This window comes from Tripterygium wilfordii, chromosome 9 (assembly GCF_013401445.1).
Source record: "Tripterygium wilfordii isolate XIE 37 chromosome 9, ASM1340144v1, whole genome shotgun sequence".
In the NCBI taxonomy this organism is placed as follows: domain Eukaryota; kingdom Viridiplantae; phylum Streptophyta; class Magnoliopsida; order Celastrales; family Celastraceae; genus Tripterygium; species Tripterygium wilfordii.
Genome location: NC_052240.1, coordinates 437,261 through 460,206, shown reverse-complemented (window position 1 = coordinate 460,206; position 22,946 = coordinate 437,261). Strand labels below are relative to the sequence as shown.

Below are 22,946 nucleotides of genomic sequence, written 5' to 3'. Positions count from 1 at the left end.
TAAAATTTAGTAATTGAATGTGGAAAATTAGCTAAACACACCAAGAAGCACTCTCCAACTTGCTCTCTGAGCAACTGTCTTGTTGACAGCATAACTTCTGCCAAGGATGCAGGTGTTGGAAGCCCTTCTTGTACTCTCCCAGGATGTGCTGTGGAACTAGAATCTCTTTCCTCAGTCCTATGCAAGGAAGCTGCTTCAGCATTGTTGCCCACACCCCTGCCTGTTTGCACCAAGAATTATTGTAGGAAGTAGGAACAACTAAAATAAGCAAAAAAATTATTATTAAAAAACTGACCAATTGCATCAAATTCACGCCTCAAATTGCTTGAATATTGGGACAAAGTTGTCAAAGAATCAGTGATCACCTGCAAGTGACCAAGAACTTAGTATTATAATAAGAAGATACAGGATAACATTCCATACTTATGTTAGTTTTAGGTCATATATATTATAAAAGAATTCAAGTAGGAGGTGCTAAAAAGAGGAGAAAGACTGAAAAGACATGGATGGAAAGGACGAGAAACGACAAGGACTGAAAAGGATTAGGTGAGAGAGCAATACAAGAATAAACAGAAAAATAAAATTCATGTGATGGATTCATGTAGCCGACCCAGACATCGTTTGGGATAAAAGGGTTGATGATGATGCGGATGATATAGTACATAAAATAGAATAAAAAGAAATAGTAATCAAAAAACCAAAACTCACAGGAGGTGGTAGAGGCCCCAATGAAACTGCAGTTGGAAGTCCAAAAGCTGTATGTAATCTGCCAGACTGACCCCTCACGCTAGCTTGTTCAGGTTGTGACTGAGATGCATCTGCCACGACACTCGCACCTCCTGGTCGTGGATCACGATCCTTCCACAGCATCCCACCCAAAGTGCGATCAATTATTAGAACATGTAATGGCTTTACGAATATATACCCAATGGTAATTCAAGTTATTTTAATTTATTTTAATCCTTGCCCATCTGCAAGCATGTAAAGTGTTCTGTCTTGTGCATAAATTGCACATCAATAGAGGAGGGAAGAAGCCCAGCAACATGTTCCAGAATATGATCATACAGAAACAGTCATTTCATTAAAAAAATGTGAAATTAAGAGTTACCCTGGAGTCAACCCCTTCACTGCGACTCCTAGCATTTGAAAATCCAAAAGAACCAAGAACAGCAGATACAATCTGATCGGCCATAAAGAAGATAAAAGATTGTCACCAAAAGAAAATAAAATCTTGTCTACACAGAGAAAATGCTCAAAATAACTTCATAGCATTACCCGACTAATTTCTGGAGGAACTCCATCCCCATGATCAGGGACACTGAAAGTTTCGATTACGACACTTGGGCCAATGCGAGTCCCATGACCATAAGCTGAATCTGCGGCAGTATCACTTGCTGCAAACATTAAAATCAAGCGGTAAAATGTCACAACTAAGCCAAGTGTACAGGTTATCCACATCAATACAATAAACAGAAGCAGCTTTTAGCAAGTAGTCAGAAGACAGATCAATACAGACAGAATACAATAAAGAAGTGTTCTTTGCGTGTGCTGGTGCACTAGAGCAATATCTATAAGGTCGTTCAAATGTTCTCACTTTTCACAAAAAAAAAAAGGTGCTGAACATGTTTAGAATAAAATACTCATAAGAAGTGATGATGCTAAATAAAACCAGGATTACTAGGAAATCCATCAGATGGTGGTGGGATGGGTTGCCTGACCACCATATGCAAGGTGTGACCATCTTCAACATCTAATTCATGTTAAGTCAATTACTCAAAATAAAATGCTAAAATATGAATGGAACAGACAACAAGAACAGTGGAAAGCAAAACAATATTTGTGCTCAGCCAGAAAGACTAAGAAGGCATTTCCTATATGAGTGAAATATAATTGATAGAATCCCTACATTCATACAAATCCTAGGTTTTGATAAAAACTGAAACTACTAGTAGAACCCCATTAATTGTAATATGAAAGTAGGCTTCTGTAGCATTTTGGGTAGACTAACTATATGTTTCTCTTCTTCTTCTTTTTCTAGGATCCTAAGTAGATGTTTCAATATAATGAAGCAGAGTTAGATGACGATGAGGTGGAAAGATTAATATTAGCTTTCAAAGGATACGATAGGCTGAGAGGAGCTGATCATCCTTTAAAACCCTTCCACGGCAAATCAAACGTTGTTGTTCTGATAAAACACCAGTAACAGAAGCTATCCTCTCCTTCAAAGCAGGAACCGGCATCTACAGGGATATTAAGAGAAAAATATCATGAAACCCAATCAATTCTGCAAAAAAGACTTAACACTCTGCTTTAAAAATGACCTTGCCAAACAGTACGACTCTCAACCAAAAAGAAAGATTAAAAAAAGACGTCTTGTCAAAGTGTTGCACATGTACATATAACATTGTCGGTTTTCACGTTGCTAAATGAATAGAAGTTTTAGGAAACCTTTGATGTATATGGTGTATCAATTTTGATTCTTAAAGGATAATTCAAAAGCTCATAACCATAAACACAGAGAGGAAATCTCTGAGTTACTTTGAATGAATTTGAGAGCATAAAATTTATTTCGAGTCAAATAGTGCAGACAGAATCTCAAGAAAACTACAGATACTGATATAGTGAAAATCAAGAAAGGAAAAAAAAAAAAAAAGAGAGAGTAGAAAAATGACCTGTTTATCCACTCTCAACGAATAGGTTTGAGAGTCCAATGTTTTTATTTTTATTTCAATTGTTGTTTCCAAACCTCCGGTCCCATCGACCAGAGCAGTTTTGTTGCCGGCAGTACTTCCCATTGTCAGACCAATCGGATAACTGCAAAAAGAGATAAAGATAGGTATCTCGAGATCAATAACAAATCACCACATCAACTCCATATCGTACACTTATGGCATCAAATATTCTCTAGCAACAACAACTGCTTAGCATATCACATAGACATCTTTCCAAACAAAGCTCATCCTCTAACTAAATGCATTGATACTGTGGAACCCCCAAAGGTGAGGGCAGCTTTGCTGGCAAACCCCAGATACTAGCAATTACCAGCAAACCAATTGTATCAGTAGATGTAAAAAAACATAAATTATCAAAAAGATCGTTTCAAACATCACCACTACTGGCATTGCCATCACTTCTCCTCCCATTTTCATCAAAACAGGTTTACAAACTTACAAATGCCATAAACCGTTCCCTACAATTAACCAGGCCCAGTAACCTCGAATTAGCAGAAGCTGAAACCCTAACCTCAAGGTTCTTAATAGCTTCCCATTCCAAAGTATAAAAATTTTAACACAGTTTTTCAATCCAAGATAAAAGCCCCCATAATTCAACACCTGTGTCACCTTCCAATCAAAGAAACACACAGAGCCTCGAGTGCCCCAATATCAAATTCAAATAACAAAGTGATTCCTAAAACCAAAAACCACAAATCGCAAGAAAATTTCCGATCTTTCTTACTCTCTGATAGCATGAAATCATTCAACCGGTTGAACACAGCATGAAAAAGTCCCGTGCATATTCGCATACATACAACCGCCTTTAACAGTCCTTGAGTCATCGAAATAGTAAATTAAAAAAATAATAATAATCAACCTCAAACCGCGAAAAAATTCAACGGGGAAAGCCCTAATTGGGGTATGGATAGGGAAGAGTAAAGGCAATAAACAAGAACAGAACGCGAAGCTACCTGAGACCGAGAAACAGAAGGTAAGCTCGTACGAGATTCACGAGAAGGAGAGCTCCAGAGAGAGGACGATAGGTGACTAAAATACTATTATTCTACTCCTTTTCTTCTTTAAAATCACATCTTGGACTTCACACATGGGCTTGGGCTTGAGAATATGGGTTTGAACAAAATTCAAATGGGCTTGGGTTTTGTAGGTCCATTTGTTCTCTCTCGCTTCCTTAGTTGGCTAAAATAGTCATACAGTTTGATCTTCTTCCCTTCCTTTCACTTCACACATGGGCTTGGGCTTGGGAATATGGGTTTGAACAAAAAAGATTCAAATGGGCTTGGGTTCTGTTTGTCCATTTGTTCTCGCTTCTTTAGTTGGCTAAAATAGTGATAGTCTGAATGTTGTTCTTTTTTGAGTTATGATTTGGAGAAATGATACGTATATTCTCCATCATTTTCAGATGCAAAGCCTTCAAGCATTCGCATCTCAAATGATGTTTGAAGTTCACCAATTTAATTTGGATGTTTCTAGTAGATTATTGTGGATGTTTTGGATATGAATTATAATACGGCATTTAATTTTGGAGGTTTGATATGAGATATTTGATTTTGGTATATGTTTTTATGTAAAGGATAATGGTATATGTGGTTTGTTATACGCAGGAAGGAAATGAACAAAACAAATGTTTGGTATACGCAAAAGGGAATGAACAAAAAAATAGAACATTGAAATAGTGTAATCTTTACCTGCAGTCAACTAGTCTATACCTGCGGTTTATAGAGCAACATGCGATTTATATTAAATACATATAATAATTTAAAACTTTTCATACTTTATAAATACACTTACATGGAAAATGAGTGACGCACTCAGTCACGACTAAACCAACATAACTTGAAATCCATCAATAAAATTGAGATATATCTCAAAATATTATTAATTCATATATACTTTTGCGCTATAACCCTATAAATACTAAAAATAAGGAAACCTAATAAAATTAAAAGATTAATTTAACTAAAATTCTTATTAACTACTAAAACTCCTAATAATTATATTAGAAATAGATCTACAATAAGGAAAGAAAATAATTAAACTAACTACTAATTAATAAAGAAAACTACTAATCTTGTCCTACATCAATGAGAATACTAATATATATATATATACACTTTTAGAAAATAAAATACCATATATTCAATTAATGTTTTAGTTTAAACAGACAGGACTCAAATACCGTATACAAATTAATGTTTTAGATTAACAAAAAAAGTCTCGGTGCTTAGTGGTTGGAGTGTTTTACTGGGAGGTTGTGGATTATAGTCATACCCAAGATCAATATTCAAAAATTGCAGACATAAATAGATTGGAGGGTTGAACCGGCCGATTCAATGCAAATGACACCAATTCTCTCATGGTCGGTTCTAGGACACAGATCTGATTTTTGAAAACCTTGATTTTATTAATGTCATGCTCTCAAAAAGCGCATGTATAATTTAAAAACCACGACAACAGAAGATAGTTTATGCGGTCACTTATTATCTTTAGCCGCGGTTTCAAAAATGCGACTGATATTTACTTGTGATTTTGTAAGCGTAAGTATTATTCTGCATACACCTGCGGCCGTTGAATGATTACCGCGGTCCTGTGCTCAAAAAGCGTATGTATAGTTTAAAAACCGTGACAATAGAAGATAGTTTATAAGATCTCTTATTATCTTTAGCCATAGTTTCAAAAACATGGGAGGGTCACTTATTATCTTTAGCCGTGGTTTAAAAAATATGGGTGATATTTACTTGCGGTTATGTAAGCACAGGTATTGTTCTACGTACACCCGCGGGCGTTGAATAATTACCCGCGGTCGAGAAAACCACGAGTAAAGATCTTCCAACCGCGGGTAAAATCTTTACCTACGATTTTTATGTATCCATATATAAGCAAATTCTATTGTAGTGGTGGCAAACTTGTATGGATTTTTGTAGACATTGTAGAATTGATTTAATATAGCCTGAGCTCCAGAGGCACTTGTGGTGTGAATCAATGGAGAAGCAAGTGGTGATCATTGGAGCAGGAATAAGTGGTCTTCTGGCCTGTAAATACGCTATTGAAAAAGGTTTCAATCCTATTGTATTCGAAGCTGAAGAAAGAATTGGAGGAGTTTGGCTTCATACTATAGAGTCCACAAAACTTCAGAACAGCAAAGAAACTTACCAATTCTCTGATTTCCCATGGCCTTCATCAGTAACCGAAACTTTTCCGAAGCACTCACAAGTGATGGAGTATCTTGAATCTTATGCAAAACATTTTGATGTCTTGCCTCGCATAAGATTCAACTCCAGAGTCAATGGTATAGACTATGTTGGAGAGTCTTGTGAAGAGATTGAATCATGGGGACTATGGGGTGGAGCAGGAAAGCCTTTTGGCTCCAAAGGAAGGTGGCATATTAGTGTTCAAAACACCAAAACTTGCGCTACTGAGGTATTTTCAATCGTCTGGTTTGTTTTTTTTCCATAAATATTAAGTATAAGCTAATGATCATATTTTTGGGTAGGTGTACCAAGCTGAATTTGTAATCCTATGCATCGGACAATTCAGCGGTCTTCCAAATGTACCGGAGTTTCCTCCGAATCAAGGGCCGGAAGTCTTTAATGGCAAGGTACTGCATTCCATGGATTACGCTGCGATGGACAACATAAGTGCTGAAAATTTGATCAAGAAAAAAAGAGTTGCTATCATTGGTTCCCATAAATCTGCAGTTGATATAGGGACAGAATGCGCAAATGCAAATGGTTAGATAATTTTTAACTCACATTCTGTTAGGCATTCATAAAATGAGCTCAAAAGTCATTTGAAGCAGATTTCTAATCTGCCTGACTGACGTGCCATCGAAATTCAGGTGTCGAATACCCTTGCACCATGATTCAAAGGACTGCTCATTGGTTCCTTCCTGATAGCCCTTTGAGTGCACTGGCTCTTGGTTTCTTATTCTTTAATCGCTTTGCTGAGCTGATGGTTCATAAGCCCGGGGAGACATTTTTGCTCAACTTTTTGGCAACCTTGCTTTCACCACTGGTAAAAAAAAAGTCATCTTAACCCATGTATTTGCATATCTTTTGTTGCAATGAGCAAATATTGACTTTTTTCTGATGCCAATGAATTGATAATCAGAGGTGGGGAATTTCAAAGCTTATTGAGAGCTATCTTCGATGGAAGTTTCCACTCAAGAAGTATGGAATGATACCTAAACACAGTTTTCTGGACACTATCTATTCATGTCAAGTTGGAATGCTGCCGAAGAAATTCTACGAGAAAGTGGAAGAAGGAGGCATCATTCTGAAGAGAGCTCAAAGCTTTAGTTTCTGTCAAGAAGGTTTGGTTGTCGATGGAGAAGCTCGGCCATTAGAAACTGATGTTGTGATTTTCGCGACAGGATACAAAGGTGACGAAAAGCTCAAGAACATCTTTGAATCTGCATTCTTGAAAAATCTGTTGGACCCTTCATCCACTTCTACATTTCCCCTCTACAGGTATTATACACCAAACTATTAACTATAGTTACTTTCTTTCCTACTCATCTCCGTTGAAATGAATTTCTTTTAAGGAATGACAATATGTATCAAATGTAACAAACATCATTGCAGACAAGTGATTCATCCACGGATTCCACGACTGGCTGTAATAGGATATTCAGAGAGTTTGTCAAATTTGGGAATCTTTGAAATCAGATGTCAATGGCTAGCACAACTCCTTGACAGCAAGTTTGAATTGCCTTCCATAAGAGACATGGAGAAAGATGTGAAAATATGGGAAACTCACATCAAAAGAGTTGCAGGTAAGTATTTCAAGAGATCATGTATCAGCAACACCCGTATATGGTATAATGATCAGCTGTGCAAGGACATGGGATGTGAACCCAGAAGAAAAAAAGGATTTTTCAGAGACTTGTTTGTACCATATGCACCAGCAGATTATGCAGGACTCACTGCTCCTTAGTTAGATGTCTAAGCTACAACCAACATATGAATAATTGAATATGGAACCTTTGAAAGTCAATAAATTGTGTGTATGTTGGGTCAGGCCCATTTGGCATTGGATTCAATTTTCTCAATGGGCTCTCAATGAAGGGCCTATTGAAATTAGCTTACAATTTTGTTTACATGATTCGGCCCAATATTAGTGTGCTGGACCAATTGAATAGACCCAATTATGTTTTGTTTGCAAAACTTATTATTGTAATTCCGCTATACGATTATTTGAAAATATGAGTTAATAGAACTTGTGACGGAAAGATGGCATGTGTTCTAATTTGGTCCTTGACCATCAAATTATGTCAATTTGATCATCGAAACTTTAATTAGTACAAATTTAATCATTCGGACAAAAACTGCCCATTTTGGTCAATCACATCTTCGACTTCGCGCATGGGCTTGAGAATTGAGTTCACACATCACCACTACGGGCATTGCTATCACTTCTCCTCCCATTGTCATCAAAACAGGTTTACATATGTACTTACAAATGCCATAAACCGTTCCCTACAATTAACCAGACCCAGCAACCTCTAATTAGAAAATAAAATACCATATATTCAATTAATGTTTTAGTTTAAGCAGACAAGACTAAAATACCATATACAAATTAATGTTTTAGATTAACAAAAAAAGTCTTGGTGCTTAGTGGTTGGAGTGTTTTACTGGGAGGTTGTGGATTCTAGTCATACCAAGATCAATATTCAAAAATTGTAGACATAAATAGACTGGAGGGTTGAATCAGTCGATTTAATGCAAGTGACATCGGTTCTCTCATGGCCGGTTCTAGGACACAGACCGGACTAGGTCAGGTCCGATTTTTCAAAACCTTGATTTTACTAATGTCATGCTCTCAAAAAGCGCATGTATAATTTAAAAACCACGACAATAGAAGACAGTTTATGCGATCACTTATTATCTTTAGCCGTGTTTTCAAAAATGCAACTGATATTTACTTGCAATTATCTAAGCGTAGGTATTGTTCTGCGTACATCTACGGGTGTTGAATAATTACCGCGGTCTTGTGCTCAAAAAGCGCATGTATAGTTTAAAAACCGAGGCAATAGAAGACAGTTTATGCGATCTTTTATTATCTTTAGCCGCGATTTCAAAAACGCGAGAGGGTCACTTATTATCTTTAGCCATGGTTTCAAAAACTTGGGTGATATTTACTTGCGGTTATGTAAGCATAGGTATTGTTCTGTGTACACCTGCTAGCGTTGAATAATTACCCGCGGTCGTGAAAACCACGAGTAAAGATCTTCTGATGCTTGCTTTAGCAGCGGAAGGCCAACCGTGGGTAAAATCTTTACCTACGATTTTTATGTGTCTATATATAAGCAAATTCTGTTGTAGTGGTGGCAAACTTGTATGGATTTTTGTAGACCTCCTTGTAGAATTGATTTAACATAGCCTGAGCTCCATACTTGTGGTGTGAATCAATGGAGAAGCAAGTGGTGATCATTGGAGCAGGGATAAGTGGTCTTCTGGCCTGTAAATACGCTATTAAAAAAGGTTTCAATCCTATCGTATTCGAAGCTGAAGAAAGAATTGGAGGAGTTTGGCTTCATACTATAGAGTCCACAAAACTACAGAACAACAAAGAAACTTACCAATTCTCTGATTTCCCATGGCCTTCATCAGTAACGGAAACCTTTCCGAAGCACTCACAAGTGATGGAGTATCTTGAATCTTATGCAAAACATTTTGATGTCTTGCCTCGCATAAGATTCAACTCCAGAGTCAATGGTATAGACTATGTTGGCGAGTCTTGTGAAGAGATTGAATCATGGGGACTATGGGGTGGAGCAGGAAAGCCTTTTGGCTCCAAAGGAAGGTGGCATATTAGTGTTCAAAACACCAAAACTTGCACTATTGAGGTATTTTCAATCGTTTGGTTTGTTTTTTTTCCATAAATATTAAGTATAAGCTAATGATCATATTTTGGGTAGGTGTACCAAGCTGAATTTGTAATCCTATGCATTGGACAATTCAGCGGTCTTCCAAACGTACCGGAGTTTCCTCCGAATCAAGGGCCGGAAGTCTTTAATGGCAAGGTACTGCATTCCATGGATTACGCTAAGATGGACAGAATAAGTGCTGAAAATTTGATCAAGAAAAAAAGAGTTGCTATCATTGGTTCCCATAAATCCGCAGTTGATATAGGGACAGAATGCGCAAATGCAAATGGTTAGATAATTTTAACTCACATTCTGTTAGGCATTCATAAAATGAGCTCAAAAGTCATTTGAAGCAGATTTCTAATATGCCTGACTGACGTGCCATCGAAATTCAGGTGTCGAATACCCTTGCACCATGATTCAAAGGACTGCTCATTGGTTTCTTCCTGATAACCCTCTGAGTGCACTTGCTATTGGTTTCTTATTCTTCAATCGCTTTGCTGAGTTGATGGTTCATAAGCCCGGGGAGACATTTTTGCTCAGCTTTTTGGCAACCTTGCTTTCACCATTGGTAAAAAAAAAAAAAAAACTCATCTTAATCCATGTATTTGCATATCTTTTGTGGCAATGAACAAATATTGACTTTTTTCTGGTACCAATGAATCGATAATCAGAGGTGGGGAATTTCAAAGCTTATCGAGAGCTATCTTCAATGGAAGTTTCCACTCAAGAAGTATGGAATGATACCTAAAAACAGTTTTCTGGACACTATCTATTCATGTCAAGTTGGAATGCTGCCAAAGAAATTCTACGAGAAAGTGGAAGAAGGAGGCATCATTCTGAAGAGAGCTCAAAGCTTTAGTTTCTGTCAAGAAGGTTTGGTTGTCAATGGAGAAGCTCGGCCATTAGAAACTGATGTCGTGATTTTCGCGACAGGATACAAAGGTGATGAAAAGCTCAAGAACATCTTTGAATCTGCGTTCTTGAAAAATCTGTTGGACCCTTCATCCACTTCTACATTTCCCCTCTACAGGTATTATACACTAAACTATTAACTATACTTACTTTCTTTCCCACTCATCTCCATTGAAATGAATTTCTTTCAAGGAATGGCAATATGTATCAAATGTAACAAACATCATTGCAGACAAGTGATTCATCCGCGGATTCCACGACTGGCTGTAATAGGATATTCAGAGAGTATGTCAAATTTGGGAATGTTTGAAATCAGATGCCAATGGCTAGCACAACTCCTTGACAGCAAGTTTGAATTGCCTTCCATAAAAGACATGGAGAAAGATGTGAAAATATGGGAAACTCACATCAAAAGAGTTGCAGGAAAGTATTTCAAGAGATCATGTATCAGCAACACCTACATATGGTATAATGATCAACTGTGCAAGGACATGGGATGTGAACCCAGAAGAAAAAAAGGATTTTTCACAGACTTGTTTGTACCATATGCACCAACAGATTATGCGGGACTCGCTGCTCCTTAGATGTCTAAGCTACAACAACATATGAATAATTGAATATGGAAGCTTTGAAAGTCAATAAATTGTGTGTGTGTATGTTGTGTCCGCCCATTTGGCATTGGATTCAATTTTCTCAATGGGCTCTTGATGAAGGGCCTGTTGAAATTAGATTTAGATTTTGTTTACATGACTGGGCCCAATATTAGTGTGTTGGACCAATGGAATAGTAGTCCAGATTATATGAGACAATCACATCATTTCTAAAATAATTTTGTTAATTAATTAGAGTTTTTCTTCATAAACCTGGACAAACATTTACGTACATCCTTTAATTAGCAGAAGCTAAAACCCTAATCTCAAGGTTCATAATAGATTCCCATTCCAAAGTTAAAAAAATTTACCACAACGTCTCAATCGCACACATAAATCAACACCTGTCACCTTCCAATCTAAAAAGCAAAACACGCAAACAACAAGAATTTCAAAGGGAAAAACACTGGTTGCGGTATGAATAAGGAAGAGAACAGGCAACAATAAACACAAGAACAGAACGCCAAGTTACCCGAGACTGAGAAAGACAAGGTATGATTGCTGGTACGAGATTCACGAGAAGGAGAGCTCTACATCTACATAGAGGACGATATGTGACTAAAAATACTAGTACTATTTTTCTACTCTTTCTTCTTTTTTTTTTCTTTTCTTTTTTTTTTTCTTTAAATCACATCTTTGGCTTCGCATATGGGCTTCAGAGTTGAGTTCACACACATGGCAGGCTTTGAACAAAATACAAATGGGCTTGGGTTCTCTGGGTCCATTTGTTCTCTCTCGCTTCATTAGTTTTATATTCATTATTACATTTGTTATTATACATAATATAATACTTCAAATATTTATTTAATATTTCCCTTGAAAGTTCAACTCCCTCCCGGTGCCTCTCCAACATTCCAGCTAGTCTAGATGTTGGTTGGCAATTGTAATTTTTTTTTAAAAAAAATAAATTAGTTATATAATGAGTGTATGAATTTATTTATATTATGCATCAAACAAAAACCAAATCAAATGCTAAACAAAAAACGTCAAACTGAGTCTCAACTTTGTCGTCAGATCTAAGTGCATATAGATTTTTCATTTGATGACAAGGTAAATTGAGTCAAAACTCAATATGTGTTGTTAAAAATATTACTCAAAATTTACCGAATTCATACAAATTGAATGATAAATAAATTCACCAACCGGCAACTCCTAAGCACCGAAATTATTAGTTTCAAGTGCAACCAAGACACAGAGACAATTGTTAATGTCACCACTCAGCACAAATGTCACACTTGGCATCATTGGGTCCAGAATTGCATTCCAATTTCAAATTCCAAAGAATAATAATAATACTTACTGACTCAAATACAGCAATAAGTGGTGGGATTATCTTTATAATTTTGATTTGACAGACTGGGACCAAAACAAACAAAAAAAAATAAATTTAATGGAAAAACATATTTAAAAAAGATAAAATTGAACATCATAGCCTGACACGTTCTTCACTAACCATCAAGATCTTTTGTAGACGCGGCTACATCTGTCCGTCTGTCGTTTGTCTACTTCTATTCATTCAAGCTTGAATTTACAAAAATCTCCTCATCACAACGGTACTTTCCGACATGTGTACTACTATTTTTTAGGAATATCAAACACAATTACAATATTGTCCTTGAATGCCTTTCCGAAATATTTATTTTCCCTTCAAATTGCATCCTAACTAAATATTATTCTTTCAGTCATAGTTATAGTGGGTCGAGTCGCGAGAGTTTGATGACCTGAATTTAGATTCATATCAAATGTTCAAAATATAAATTTATATAATGTCATTCTTAGTTATTACAATGATCAATTTGCCGAATATGTGTACTATCAATATTTTGAGAAACATTCATCACAATTACAATATTATTCTCTATCACCTTTTCGAAATATAATTTCCCATTGAATTGCATTCTTGTTAAATGCTATTATTCTTTCAATCAAAGTAGTTGTGCATTGCACGGGGTTGATGACTTGAGGTTAATCTCATATCGAATATTCAAAAGACAAATTTGTATTATGTCATTCTCAATTACCAAAAAATATCTTGAGAGAAATCATAAAATGATAATTTGGAGAGTCAAGTTGTGTAACTAGAATGATTTATTGTCAGCCAATTCATTTATTTCATGATAAATATTTGGAGAGTCGAGTTGTCAACTAGAAGATATTAATTATTTCACAAAATAAAGATGAAGCCACCATAAACCACCCTCGCTTAAGTGCTAGAATATGTGTTTGTTAATTTAATGACAATGATGCTATGAATAATGGTCAAGTTTTATCATTTATTTCCTATCTTTCTTGAAGGTTCAAACCATGCTTAGAAAAAGTTAAGAAACCCAAATCCTCATTCAATAAACTTCTTATACAAATGGAAAGTTTTCTTTTTGCAATGTCAATATTTATTTGTATAATAAGAAGTTTTAACAAAAAGGAAAAAGAAAAGCAAAGAAGGCTTCATTGTGAATTTTGTGACAAAAGTGAGTAAGGGGCAATTACGTCAATAAATGAATTGCCGACGAAGTAAAAATAAAACACAAACAAAAAGAAAAGCAGAGTCCTTTTCTTCCTTCCCAAAACCGTCATGTTCGCTTCACCTAATCTCTCTCTCTCTTAGTGCTCTAAATTTAGTTTCCTGTCTCCCTTGAAAAACCAGAATTAAGAGAGAGAAAAACAGAGATAAGCAATCATGTCATGGCTATGTAAGAAATCAAACCCACCATTCTTCATTGTCCTTCTGGTACCCACTCTGTTTCTCTTAGCTTCTTCAATACCCACCACTGCCTTTACTGATCTTCATACTCGGCATCCAGGTATTTCAAGTTGGTAACTTTTTGAAGGACGAGTTATTGTTTATTGTTTTGGTTCGCTTTTAATGTTGTTTGTATAACTTAAATCTTTGTTGTTTCTGGGTTGTATAATACTTGTGGGTCTAGTGCTTTTTGGTTACCGGAGCGGGTATCGAATAGTGGTTCCATGGGAGACAAGGAGGCATCTTCTTGCTGATGGAAATGCTGATAACTCCTCTCTGATACTGGCAGAGAAGAGAACAGACCGGAAAGATCCATTAAATGACTTTAAGCACTACACTGGTGGCTGGAACATCAGCAATGAACATTATTGGGCGGTGAGTATCTCTGTAGCCTATTCGGAGGAATTCTCTGATCTGGGTTTTCTTCTTCTTCTTTTCCTCTTTCTTTTCTCCTATTTTTGGCTGTCATTAATGGCCTTTGTTTTTTATTGATGACGTGGTTTTAGATTTTAGAATTAATAAATGCTAGTTTTTATAGTTATTTGTCCACGAAAGTTTGTCTTGGGTTTTGATTGTTCTGAAATTGGTTGAGATTCTGGGGTTTGTTTGTAAATTCTTTGTGATTGTTACGCATATTATGTAATGTCAAAGTTAGTTGCTTTAAACTTAATAATGGCACATTCTCTCATTTTAGTTCTTAAATAAATAGACAATAGTACTATGGGCTCTGATTTCTTTAACTGCAGCTTGACTTGATTATCTTACCTTGGCTATGTGTGGCGATCTATGTGAAGTTGTTGCCTTCAATCATTATCTTGCTTGAAAATGGCTTGTGAAGTTGTTGCATTAAATCATTAACTCTCTTGAGAATTGGCTATTGTATTGTATTTAGAGCCTTCTCCGTTTCTCAATTTGTTATATTTAGAATATATTTGTTGTTGTGAGACGTGTATGGCATCTTGTTTGGATCAATTGATGACTTTTCCCTTTGTCTGATCATTACCTTTTACATTGCAGTCTGTGGGTTTTACTGCTGCACCCTTCTTTGTTATTGCTGGAATCTGGTTTGTGCTCTTTGGGCTGGTCTTGTTCATTGTTTGTCTACACCATTGCTGTTGTCCAAGGGAGCCTTATGGCTATTCTCGAACATGCTACGCTCTCTCCCTTATTTTCCTCATAGTGTTCACCGTTGCTGCAATGTAAGTTTTTTTCTCTTCTCTCTTCTTTGATTAATTGTGTAGTTGTGTTTGTCTATAGTAATGGTTTGCTGAGACTCAATATTTTTTTTTTTCACAACTTTAGTGCTGGATGTGTCGTTCTCTACACTGGTCAAGCAAAGTTTCACCATAATACTTCAAAGACACTAGACTATGTCGTGAATCAGGCGGATGATACTGTCTACAAACTCAGGAATGTGTCAGATTATCTTGCCATGGCTAAGAAGATTGGTGTGGATGCAATGTTTTTGCCAGCCAATATCCAGAATGAAATTGACACTGTGCAAACAAAGATAAAATCTTCTGCTTCGACTCTAGATGATAAAGCCCAGAAGAACTCTAAAAGAATTCAAGATGTCTTGGACTACATGTAATTAGAAGCTCTTACAACTTTTTTCCGTGCTTATGTTGCTTTGCTATAATTACTTGTACTTTATATTAATATCTATTGTTTTGCATCTGCAGAAGACTCTCCCTTATTATTCTTGCTGGTATAATGCTTGTTTTGGCATTTGTTGGATTTTGTAAGTGCCTTGCCATCTTGAGCTTTAGGTGGTGGATGTTGGATATATTTTGTATAAAAATGCAGGAATTTTAATGTTACCCTTTTCATTCATGGCTGCAGTATTCTCCATTCTTGGATTGCAGACTCTGGTGTATATGTAAGTGGCATGAATTTTTAGGTCATAATCATGTTTGTTAATTCACAATCTTGTTTAGATTTTAAGCTTTTCTCTGACCTTTGCTCTACTCTTGCTTGATTGATGAAACAGTCTGGTGATAGTCGGGTGGATCCTAGTTGCAGGCACATTTATACTATGTGGTGTATTTCTGCTTCTCCACAAGTAAGTTTTTTGGAGATCAGATCTTGATTTTGGAGATCTGTGATATGCATCCATTTTTCTTATTTTCCTCTTTTAGCTAGTGGACTTGTGATGAGACTGTGTATTGGAGCATATAGTGAAGATATTTTCCGCATTTTTATTGGATCTGATTTATAACATCGAAAGAAAATTATGCAAAGCTTTTAACTTCGCCGTCTTTCAACTAAGCATGTAGATGTCTTTTGTTTCTCTCTTCCTCTCTATCTTCGCCCAGAGGGATATATTTACATTTCTATGGTATGTATGTTTAATTTGTGTTAACCAATGCCGTTTTCGGTATCTTCATGAATATGCAGTGTGGTTGCTGATACTTGTCTTGCAATGGATGAGTGGCTCCAAAACCCCACTTTGCACACAGCTTTAGATGATATCCTTCCATGTGTGGATAACGCTACTGCCCAAGAAACCTTAATCCGAACCAAGGATGTAACATACAACCTTGTCAATGTGGTTGACACCATCATAACCAATGTCACCAATGTGAATTTCCCACCCCAGGCTGGACCAGTGTATTTCAATCAATCTGGTCCTCGGATGCCTACTCTCTGCAATCCGTTCAATTCTGATCTTACCAATCGACATTGTGCACCTGGTGAAGTGGGACTAGACAATGCAACCGAGGTAAATATGCATGAAGCCAATGCATTTGCATGGAGTAGCTTAACTTCTGCACAAGTAGTTCTACTTCTATGTTCTAATTTTCTGTGTTATACAGGCCTGGAAGGGTTATGTTTGCCAGGTTTCAGGATCGGGGATTTGTAGCACACCTGGCCGATTGACCCCCTCCTTCTACAGCCAGATGACAGCTGCAGTAAATGTGAGCTATGGTCTGTATCGTTATGGTCCATTCTTGGTCGACCTGGAAGACTGCACATTTGTGCGGCAGGCATTCACAGACATCAGCAGAGATTACTGTCCTGGAATGCGACGATACACGGAATGGGTATACGTTGGTTTAGTACTAGTAGCTGCTTCTGTGATGCTGTCATTGATCTTCTGGGTAATCTATGCTCGAGAGCGAAGGCATCGCGTGTATACTAAACGGTTAAATGCAAGAGCCATGGAAGAGGAAGACAAGGGCGCGTAACGATCTCTTGGGGAAATCGCTAGGCTATTCATTTCCTTGTATACTGTATTCTTAGATTGTTCGTTATTAGCTTAGCCAGTGCTGTCGTCGTAGATTGTATGATAATCAATGACAGTACGTACAGTAGCTTCTTTATATGCCTACTTTTACGATTATGGATATTGAAGTGGAATGCGGTTTGCAGTCATTGGGACTTTTTAAGATTCATCTGCAGGATGTTAAATGTTCAGGCTTCTTGGGCTAATTTACTAGCAACAAGCATTGCTGAAAGGAACAGAATCAGATGGTGTAGCCGGTAAAACTAATCTTTCTCATCAATCAACATTAGAGGAAGCTGGTTTGATCATAGCAGAGAAAAACTAAACCCACTTTTAAATCTTTTAGTGAATGTAAAATGAAAGATCACCCTAAGGAGTTTCCTATATGGGATCAAGATAAATTGTAGGTTCCTGTACGAGATCAGGATAAGCCATTAGTATTTACTAGGAAGTGTGACTTCAAGATATTGGCAAAACGTTCGATTCTAAGACCCACAGGTTTACATGGAATACCAAAATTATTTTGCTGTTTTCTATACGAGAGCATGATAAATTATTGCTATTTTATAGGAGGTGTGGCCTTAGAGTGTTGGCGAGAGATTTCGAATTTAAGACCCCTCACTTTACATGAAATACCAAAAACCAGACACTCCAATCCCTTTTGGAGTTGCCTAATTGATATACTTGTACTGAATTAACGCGCAAAGGAAAATCTTGGGAGCCTTCCCTCTTATTAAAAAGGGCAAAAAAAAAACTGTCCTTTCCAGCAAGTGGAAGGATAATGACCAAAGATACAAAGACAGTTTAGCCCCTCAAAATTTATTACCAGGCACAATAATGACGAGTAAAATGGTAATGTAACATATATGTATTTCCAATTATAGATCATCTTATACGGTTATACCCTATATACCCACCAAGTTAAGTCGTAAATACTTTACAAAAGGAAGGGCTTTTATGTACCTACAAAGCCAAATCAAGCTATAAATAAAACACACACAATGACAGTGTCTCAAAACAAGCAGATTCTTCCTTTATGGCCTCTGGAGTTTCTTTTACTAATAACAGCATTTCAAGGCCCCAAACACATGCCAGGACATGCCTGTGTTCACCCTCAAGACACCCAGGCTCCTTCAGGTGCAGCATCCACAGGAACCCCAATCGAACCCCGGCTCGTGTCTCGCCAAATGAATGGGAAATGAGCATGATCAAGAAGGTTTTGCTTCAAATTGTCAAACCATCAAATCATGATAAACAGAAGAGGAGGAAGAGGAGGAGGGATTTCCAGCCCCAGCCCAGCAGGTTTTGCTTGATGAATGGCAATAATGGAGCTGGGGCTATTACAGTCTCTTGATCAAACGTTACATATTTTGCAGTGATATGCATATATATATATATATACACACACACACACACACATATATAGAAAGAGGGGAAATTAGGGTTATAATTCATTGTGTACCCTTTTTTTAATTGTTTTTTTTGCCTTGTATGGGTTATTGGGGGTACCTTTGATACTTTTTGTTGAATTGAATGTTCAATTTCTCTCATTGTTTTTGGATTTCTCCTCCATTAATAAAATTGGTTCTTCTCCACGAGACTGGAGATTTTTAGTCATTTTTTTCTTCTTCTATTATTAACAGTTTTATGAACCTGATTTCTTATCAATGAACAGAACAAGAAGAAGAATAAACTGTTTTACTAGAAGGAAAAAAAAAAAAAAAAAGCAACAAAAATTTTAAAAAAAAAAAAATTTTTCTTTAATAGGTGATCATCAGACGTTAGTGAATGTAATAAGTTATGTTATTTAATATGGGGTAGCAACGTCCAATAACGTTTTTGAGTATTTTTTTTTTTTTTCCTGTTTTGTTAAGTAAGGCTTTGAGTTATTTCTCTTGGCTACAACGTATGAATCCCATAGATCATGAGTTTGATTGACACTGAGTAATATTTTCATGGATACACACTGAGCTTCAACCCAACTTACACAGTCATCAGATGAACAGTTTTTGTGCGTGCAGGCCCGATGACTAGAGTTTAGGCTCATTACAGATGTTTAACTGATAAACTTGTATGATGTGATTATCGATTACCCAAAAAAATAAAGGTTTTCGTGTATTTGATGTAATTCTTTATATTATAAACATTGACAACATTTATGTTCCAATTACAATTGTTTATGTCATATACTATACAGTACACACATACATGACAGAGAGGTATATAGCGTTTCATTATTCTAGAATAAAATTATAAGTAATCGGACTCGGAGCCTTTTCTTTCTAGTTACACTGTTCCGGGTCCTAATGTACTTCGTGGGCTTAAGTTTGGAAAGGTTGTTTGGGCCACTCTTTAATCAACCTTGGCTAGTCTTATTGGGCTGACCAAAACATGTTGGATGAGAATGTGGGCTTGGCCTCATGACAAAAATCTATCTTTGCCTATACAACCGGCCCAGCATTCATTCGAGACTGGTCACGACTCACTGGTCCTGGTCCTGGTCCTGATCCTGATCCTGATCCGATCTAAATGCGAAGAATTGGACTTAGCCCGTAGACACGGCTGAAGAAGGGTCGTAAGATTAGGTTAATCGAAGTTGCTTGACTTTGACCTTTGACCTTGAAAAATCATCGGTAGAAGTGTCCAAAGTTGTGGGGTTCTAAACCACGTGGATGAATAATACCACTGCCTTTAATATTATTTAAGTATGGAATCTATTATTACTACTTTTTCAAAAGTCCCAAAATGTTAAGCACCACGAGAGAGACTAGAGAGAGGGGCAAGTGAGGGGCAGTGTGCCAGCCAGCCATACAGCCTTTGATTTTCTTAAGAAACAAACAAGATTGTGGTCTTTTTTGGGAAATAATTGAACTCGAATTTTGAAAATTAAAATTTGAAATCGATGTAATTAATTTTACAATTAAGAAAATTGGGGCCCCCTCTTGCCCATTGGTTGGAGTTGAAGGTTTCAATCGGACAATTAAATACCCATTAATTCGTTTAAATGGTTGCATATATATATATATATATATATATATATAATTTTATAAATTGACTAAGTCATTACACGAACTGAGTAAAAAAATATAGTATGTTTTTTTTTTGTATATAAATATTTTGATAATGACTTTATCATAAATTGACGCCTAATCTAGAACATTTGAAAGTGAATGAATTATGTTGAAATTATATATTTTTTTAATAGAGTAGTTATTGGAGTAATTAGTTTCTTAATACGAGTTGTCAATAGTTAATTAGGGGGATTCAAAACGTTAAATAAATATGAATACTTTGATTAGCAGCCATGCTGCTTTTTTATTTTTCTAATTAACATCCAACAGAAAGTACAGAACATATAGACATGCAAAATGTGTTAAGATTCTGTACATTGCATCTTGTATTTATTAACTCTATGTAATTGAAGAATATTCTCCCACGATGAACCATTTTTCAATTATACACACTGCATGCACAAATAAAGAGAAAGAGAGGTTGACATATATGATTGTCTAGGGAAGTTATTGTTTGAGGGAGAAGAAGTTCAATATGGGTGGCTACAGTTGATCTTCCAAAGTTTCGAACGGGTCAGAAGAACAAAACGCTGACTTTAGGACCTAAATTATTTACCAAAAAAGATTCACATGCAATGCAACTACCTCATGCAATTCTTTTCTGCGGCTGGCAGTAGGTGATAGATATATATCCTATAAATCTTAAGTTATTATATTGATCATCACATAAAGTGTAATTATGATTATCTCTTTAACTCAAGGGTCATGATTATTTACTTAACTTAAAGGTAAGTTATTATATTCATCACTACATAAAGATATAAAGTGTAATTAGCATTATCTCCTTAACTTATGGGATTGATTATCTCCATGTACTTATATATATACACGATTACTCTGTCAATAAAGAGTGTGAAAAGATTTATAATCTTATTCATTGTTATATGGTATCGGAGCGGTTTCCTGGGCAACCCCATCATCTTTTCTTAGTTCAATCTTCTCTCCAGCACCAACCATGACCACTGATGAAACTCCAGTCACTATACCTAATGCCCACGATCCTACCAAGCCATTCACTGTTGTGAACATCCATAATTCTGTCAAACTCACATCTACAAACTATCTCTCCTGGAAACTTCATATTGAAGCTATTCTCATTGGTTATGGTCTTTACCATTTTATTGATGGTTCCCATCCAGCACCTCCTACCACCATCACATCCAACAATGTCACCAAATCAAACCCGGAATATCTTACATGGCTTCGTCAGGACAAACTCATTTTTGGTACGCTTGTAGGCACTTTCTCTCAATCTCTTCAACCTCTCATCCACCAGTCCAAGACTTCGAGAGACATCTGGACAGTTTTTGCCGACACATATGCCCGTCCCACTCGAGACCACATCAAACAAATTAAAGATCAAATCAAGTATGCCACTAAGGGCTCTCAGTCCATCACTGAGTATATGCAATTCCTAAAAAATCGAGCAGATGAACTTGCCGCACTTGGCAAGCCTATGGATGGAGAGGATCTCACCGAGAAAATTCTTGATGGTTTAGAAGATGATTATAAGCCAATCATTGACATCATCAATGGTCGTGACACACCGATTTCCTTTGATGAGCTGCATGAAAAACTCATCAATAAGGAGCTCTCACTCGGTGTTCGTCAATCCACCACTTCACCATTGCCTGCAACAGCGAAACCAACAAACTCTCGACCCAAAGCAGGACACATCAATAACCGTGGCCAACGCTCCTCCTGGAACCCTCACTCTTCGGCTTCCTCGGGTCCTAACTTGAGTCGCTATCCTGGTGCTCCTCAGGGAGGTCGTCCACCACCTCGGCCTTATCTAGGACGTTGTCAATGGTGTCGTGTCCAAGGTCATACAGTTCCTCAGTGTCCTGTTTTTCGCCAGATGCAATCTAACATCCAATCACCAAATCCTCCACGGAGTGCATCCCCATGGCAGTCCTATCCACAAGTTCCATGGCAACCACGGGCTCATCTAGCCACTGTCAATACCAACCATAATGCTTCTTGGCTCCTTGATAGTGGCGCCTCGCATCATGTCACTTCAGATCTGAGTAACCTCTCACTTCATACATCTTATGATGGCTCTGACGATATTGTGATTGGAGATGGCACAGGTCTCCCCATAACTCACACTGGTTCAACTTCACTCTCTTCACCCCTCACACACCTTTTCTTTACATAATGTTCTTCATGTTCCTACCATGCAAAAGAATCTTATTTCCATATCGCAATTTTGTAAATCCAACAATACATCCATTGAATTTTTATCTAGTTCATTTTTTGTGAAGGATCTTCGAACGGGGAACATACTTTTGCGGGGTAAAACTAAGGACGGTGTGTATAAGTGGCCGACGCAATCCATCCAATCTTCACCATTAGTGGCCTTTTCAAGTGTCAAAACCACTTCGTCCGAGTGGCATCATCGTCTTGGTCATCCATCATCTCAAATTCTCAAGCATCTTGTTTCCAATTTTAATTTAGAAGTTTTACGTTCATCCAATTTCAATTCAAATTGCAATTCCTGTCAATGCAACAAAAGTCACAAATTACCATTTTCTGTTTCCTCTCTTGTTTCTACAAATCCCCTTGAGATTATATAGTCTGACGTATGGACATCTCCTATTTATTCCGTGGATGCTTTCAAATATTATGTAATATTTGTAGATCATTTCACCAAATATATATGGTTTTATCCACTCAAACAAAAATCTCATGTTCATGATGTCTTCATTCGTTTCCGATCAATTGTTGAAAATTTCTTTGAC

At 36.8% G+C, this 22,946-nt stretch overlaps 5 protein-coding genes and 1 non-coding gene across 6 annotated transcripts in view; 5 read left to right on the top strand and 1 right to left on the bottom strand.

The window, feature by feature from the left end:
* The window catches only part of LOC120005416 (ubiquitin-like domain-containing protein CIP73), an 8,122-nt gene extending 4,566 nt beyond the window's left edge, over positions 1 to 3,556 (bottom strand). Inside the window, exons 1-10 of the mRNA XM_038855042.1 lie at positions 3,342 to 3,556; positions 2,673 to 2,814; positions 2,449 to 2,529; positions 2,123 to 2,240; positions 1,670 to 1,750; positions 1,276 to 1,394; positions 1,109 to 1,180; positions 709 to 858; positions 296 to 365; positions 42 to 220 (exon numbers count right to left, since the gene is read on the bottom strand). Of these exons, the coding sequence (XP_038710970.1) occupies positions 42 to 220; positions 296 to 365; positions 709 to 858; positions 1,109 to 1,180; positions 1,276 to 1,394; positions 1,670 to 1,750; positions 2,123 to 2,240; positions 2,449 to 2,529; positions 2,673 to 2,814; positions 3,342 to 3,556 (1,227 nt within the window). The remainder of the gene's footprint in view (positions 1 to 41; positions 221 to 295; positions 366 to 708; positions 859 to 1,108; positions 1,181 to 1,275; positions 1,395 to 1,669; positions 1,751 to 2,122; positions 2,241 to 2,448; positions 2,530 to 2,672; positions 2,815 to 3,341) is intronic.
* Positions 3,557 to 5,714: 2,158 nt separating this feature from the next.
* On the top strand, positions 5,715 to 7,667 carry LOC120005414 (probable flavin-containing monooxygenase 1). The gene is made up of 5 exons (XM_038855040.1): positions 5,715 to 6,152; positions 6,226 to 6,463; positions 6,571 to 6,746; positions 6,843 to 7,201; positions 7,316 to 7,667. The coding sequence occupies exons 1-5, from the start codon at positions 5,715 to 5,717 to the stop codon at positions 7,665 to 7,667; spliced, it is 1,563 nt and encodes a 520-aa protein (XP_038710968.1).
* Positions 7,668 to 9,144: 1,477 nt separating this feature from the next.
* Positions 9,145 to 11,102, top strand: LOC120005413 (probable flavin-containing monooxygenase 1). Its single transcript, XM_038855039.1, has 5 exons — positions 9,145 to 9,582; positions 9,655 to 9,892; positions 9,999 to 10,174; positions 10,278 to 10,636; positions 10,751 to 11,102. The coding sequence occupies exons 1-5, from the start codon at positions 9,145 to 9,147 to the stop codon at positions 11,100 to 11,102; spliced, it is 1,563 nt and encodes a 520-aa protein (XP_038710967.1).
* Positions 11,103 to 13,715: 2,613 nt separating this feature from the next.
* Positions 13,716 to 17,321, top strand: LOC120006659. The gene is made up of 9 exons (XM_038856784.1): positions 13,716 to 13,969; positions 14,093 to 14,283; positions 14,926 to 15,107; positions 15,211 to 15,495; positions 15,591 to 15,649; positions 15,751 to 15,787; positions 15,899 to 15,970; positions 16,306 to 16,630; positions 16,725 to 17,321. The coding sequence occupies exons 1-9, from the start codon at positions 13,846 to 13,848 to the stop codon at positions 17,094 to 17,096; spliced, it is 1,647 nt and encodes a 548-aa protein (XP_038712712.1). The 5' UTR covers positions 13,716 to 13,845; the 3' UTR covers positions 17,097 to 17,321.
* Positions 17,322 to 18,170: 849 nt separating this feature from the next.
* On the top strand, positions 18,171 to 18,488 carry LOC120005412. Its single transcript, XM_038855038.1, has one exon. The coding sequence runs from the start codon at positions 18,171 to 18,173 to the stop codon at positions 18,486 to 18,488; it is 318 nt and encodes a 105-aa protein (XP_038710966.1).
* A 3,170-nt stretch (positions 18,489 to 21,658) lies between these two features.
* LOC120006763 lies at positions 21,659 to 21,791 on the top strand. The gene has a single exon (XR_005470101.1). It is a non-coding gene; the product is annotated as a small nucleolar RNA Z247 (small nucleolar RNA).
* Positions 21,792 to 22,946: the final 1,155 nt, after the last annotated feature.

Coding starts and splice junctions, on each gene's coding strand:
- LOC120005414 (XM_038855040.1), top strand. CDS start 5,715: ATGGAGAAGCAAGTGGTGATCATTGGAGCAGGAATAAGTGGTCTTCTG. Junction 6,153..6,225: donor CCAAAACTTGCGCTACTGAG/GTATTTTCAATC, acceptor ATTTTTGGGTAG/GTGTACCAAGCTGAATTTGT. Junction 6,747..6,842: donor CAACCTTGCTTTCACCACTG/GTAAAAAAAAAG, acceptor ATTGATAATCAG/AGGTGGGGAATTTCAAAGCT.
- LOC120005413 (XM_038855039.1), top strand. CDS start 9,145: ATGGAGAAGCAAGTGGTGATCATTGGAGCAGGGATAAGTGGTCTTCTG. Junction 9,583..9,654: donor CCAAAACTTGCACTATTGAG/GTATTTTCAATC, acceptor TATTTTGGGTAG/GTGTACCAAGCTGAATTTGT. Junction 9,893..9,998: donor AGAATGCGCAAATGCAAATG/GTTAGATAATTT, acceptor ATCGAAATTCAG/GTGTCGAATACCCTTGCACC.
- LOC120006659 (XM_038856784.1), top strand. CDS start 13,846: ATGTCATGGCTATGTAAGAAATCAAACCCACCATTCTTCATTGTCCTT. Junction 15,496..15,590: donor CAAGATGTCTTGGACTACAT/GTAATTAGAAGC, acceptor TTGCATCTGCAG/AAGACTCTCCCTTATTATTC. Junction 15,788..15,898: donor TTGCAGACTCTGGTGTATAT/GTAAGTGGCATG, acceptor TTGATGAAACAG/TCTGGTGATAGTCGGGTGGA.
- LOC120005412 (XM_038855038.1), top strand. CDS start 18,171: ATGGCCTCTGGAGTTTCTTTTACTAATAACAGCATTTCAAGGCCCCAA.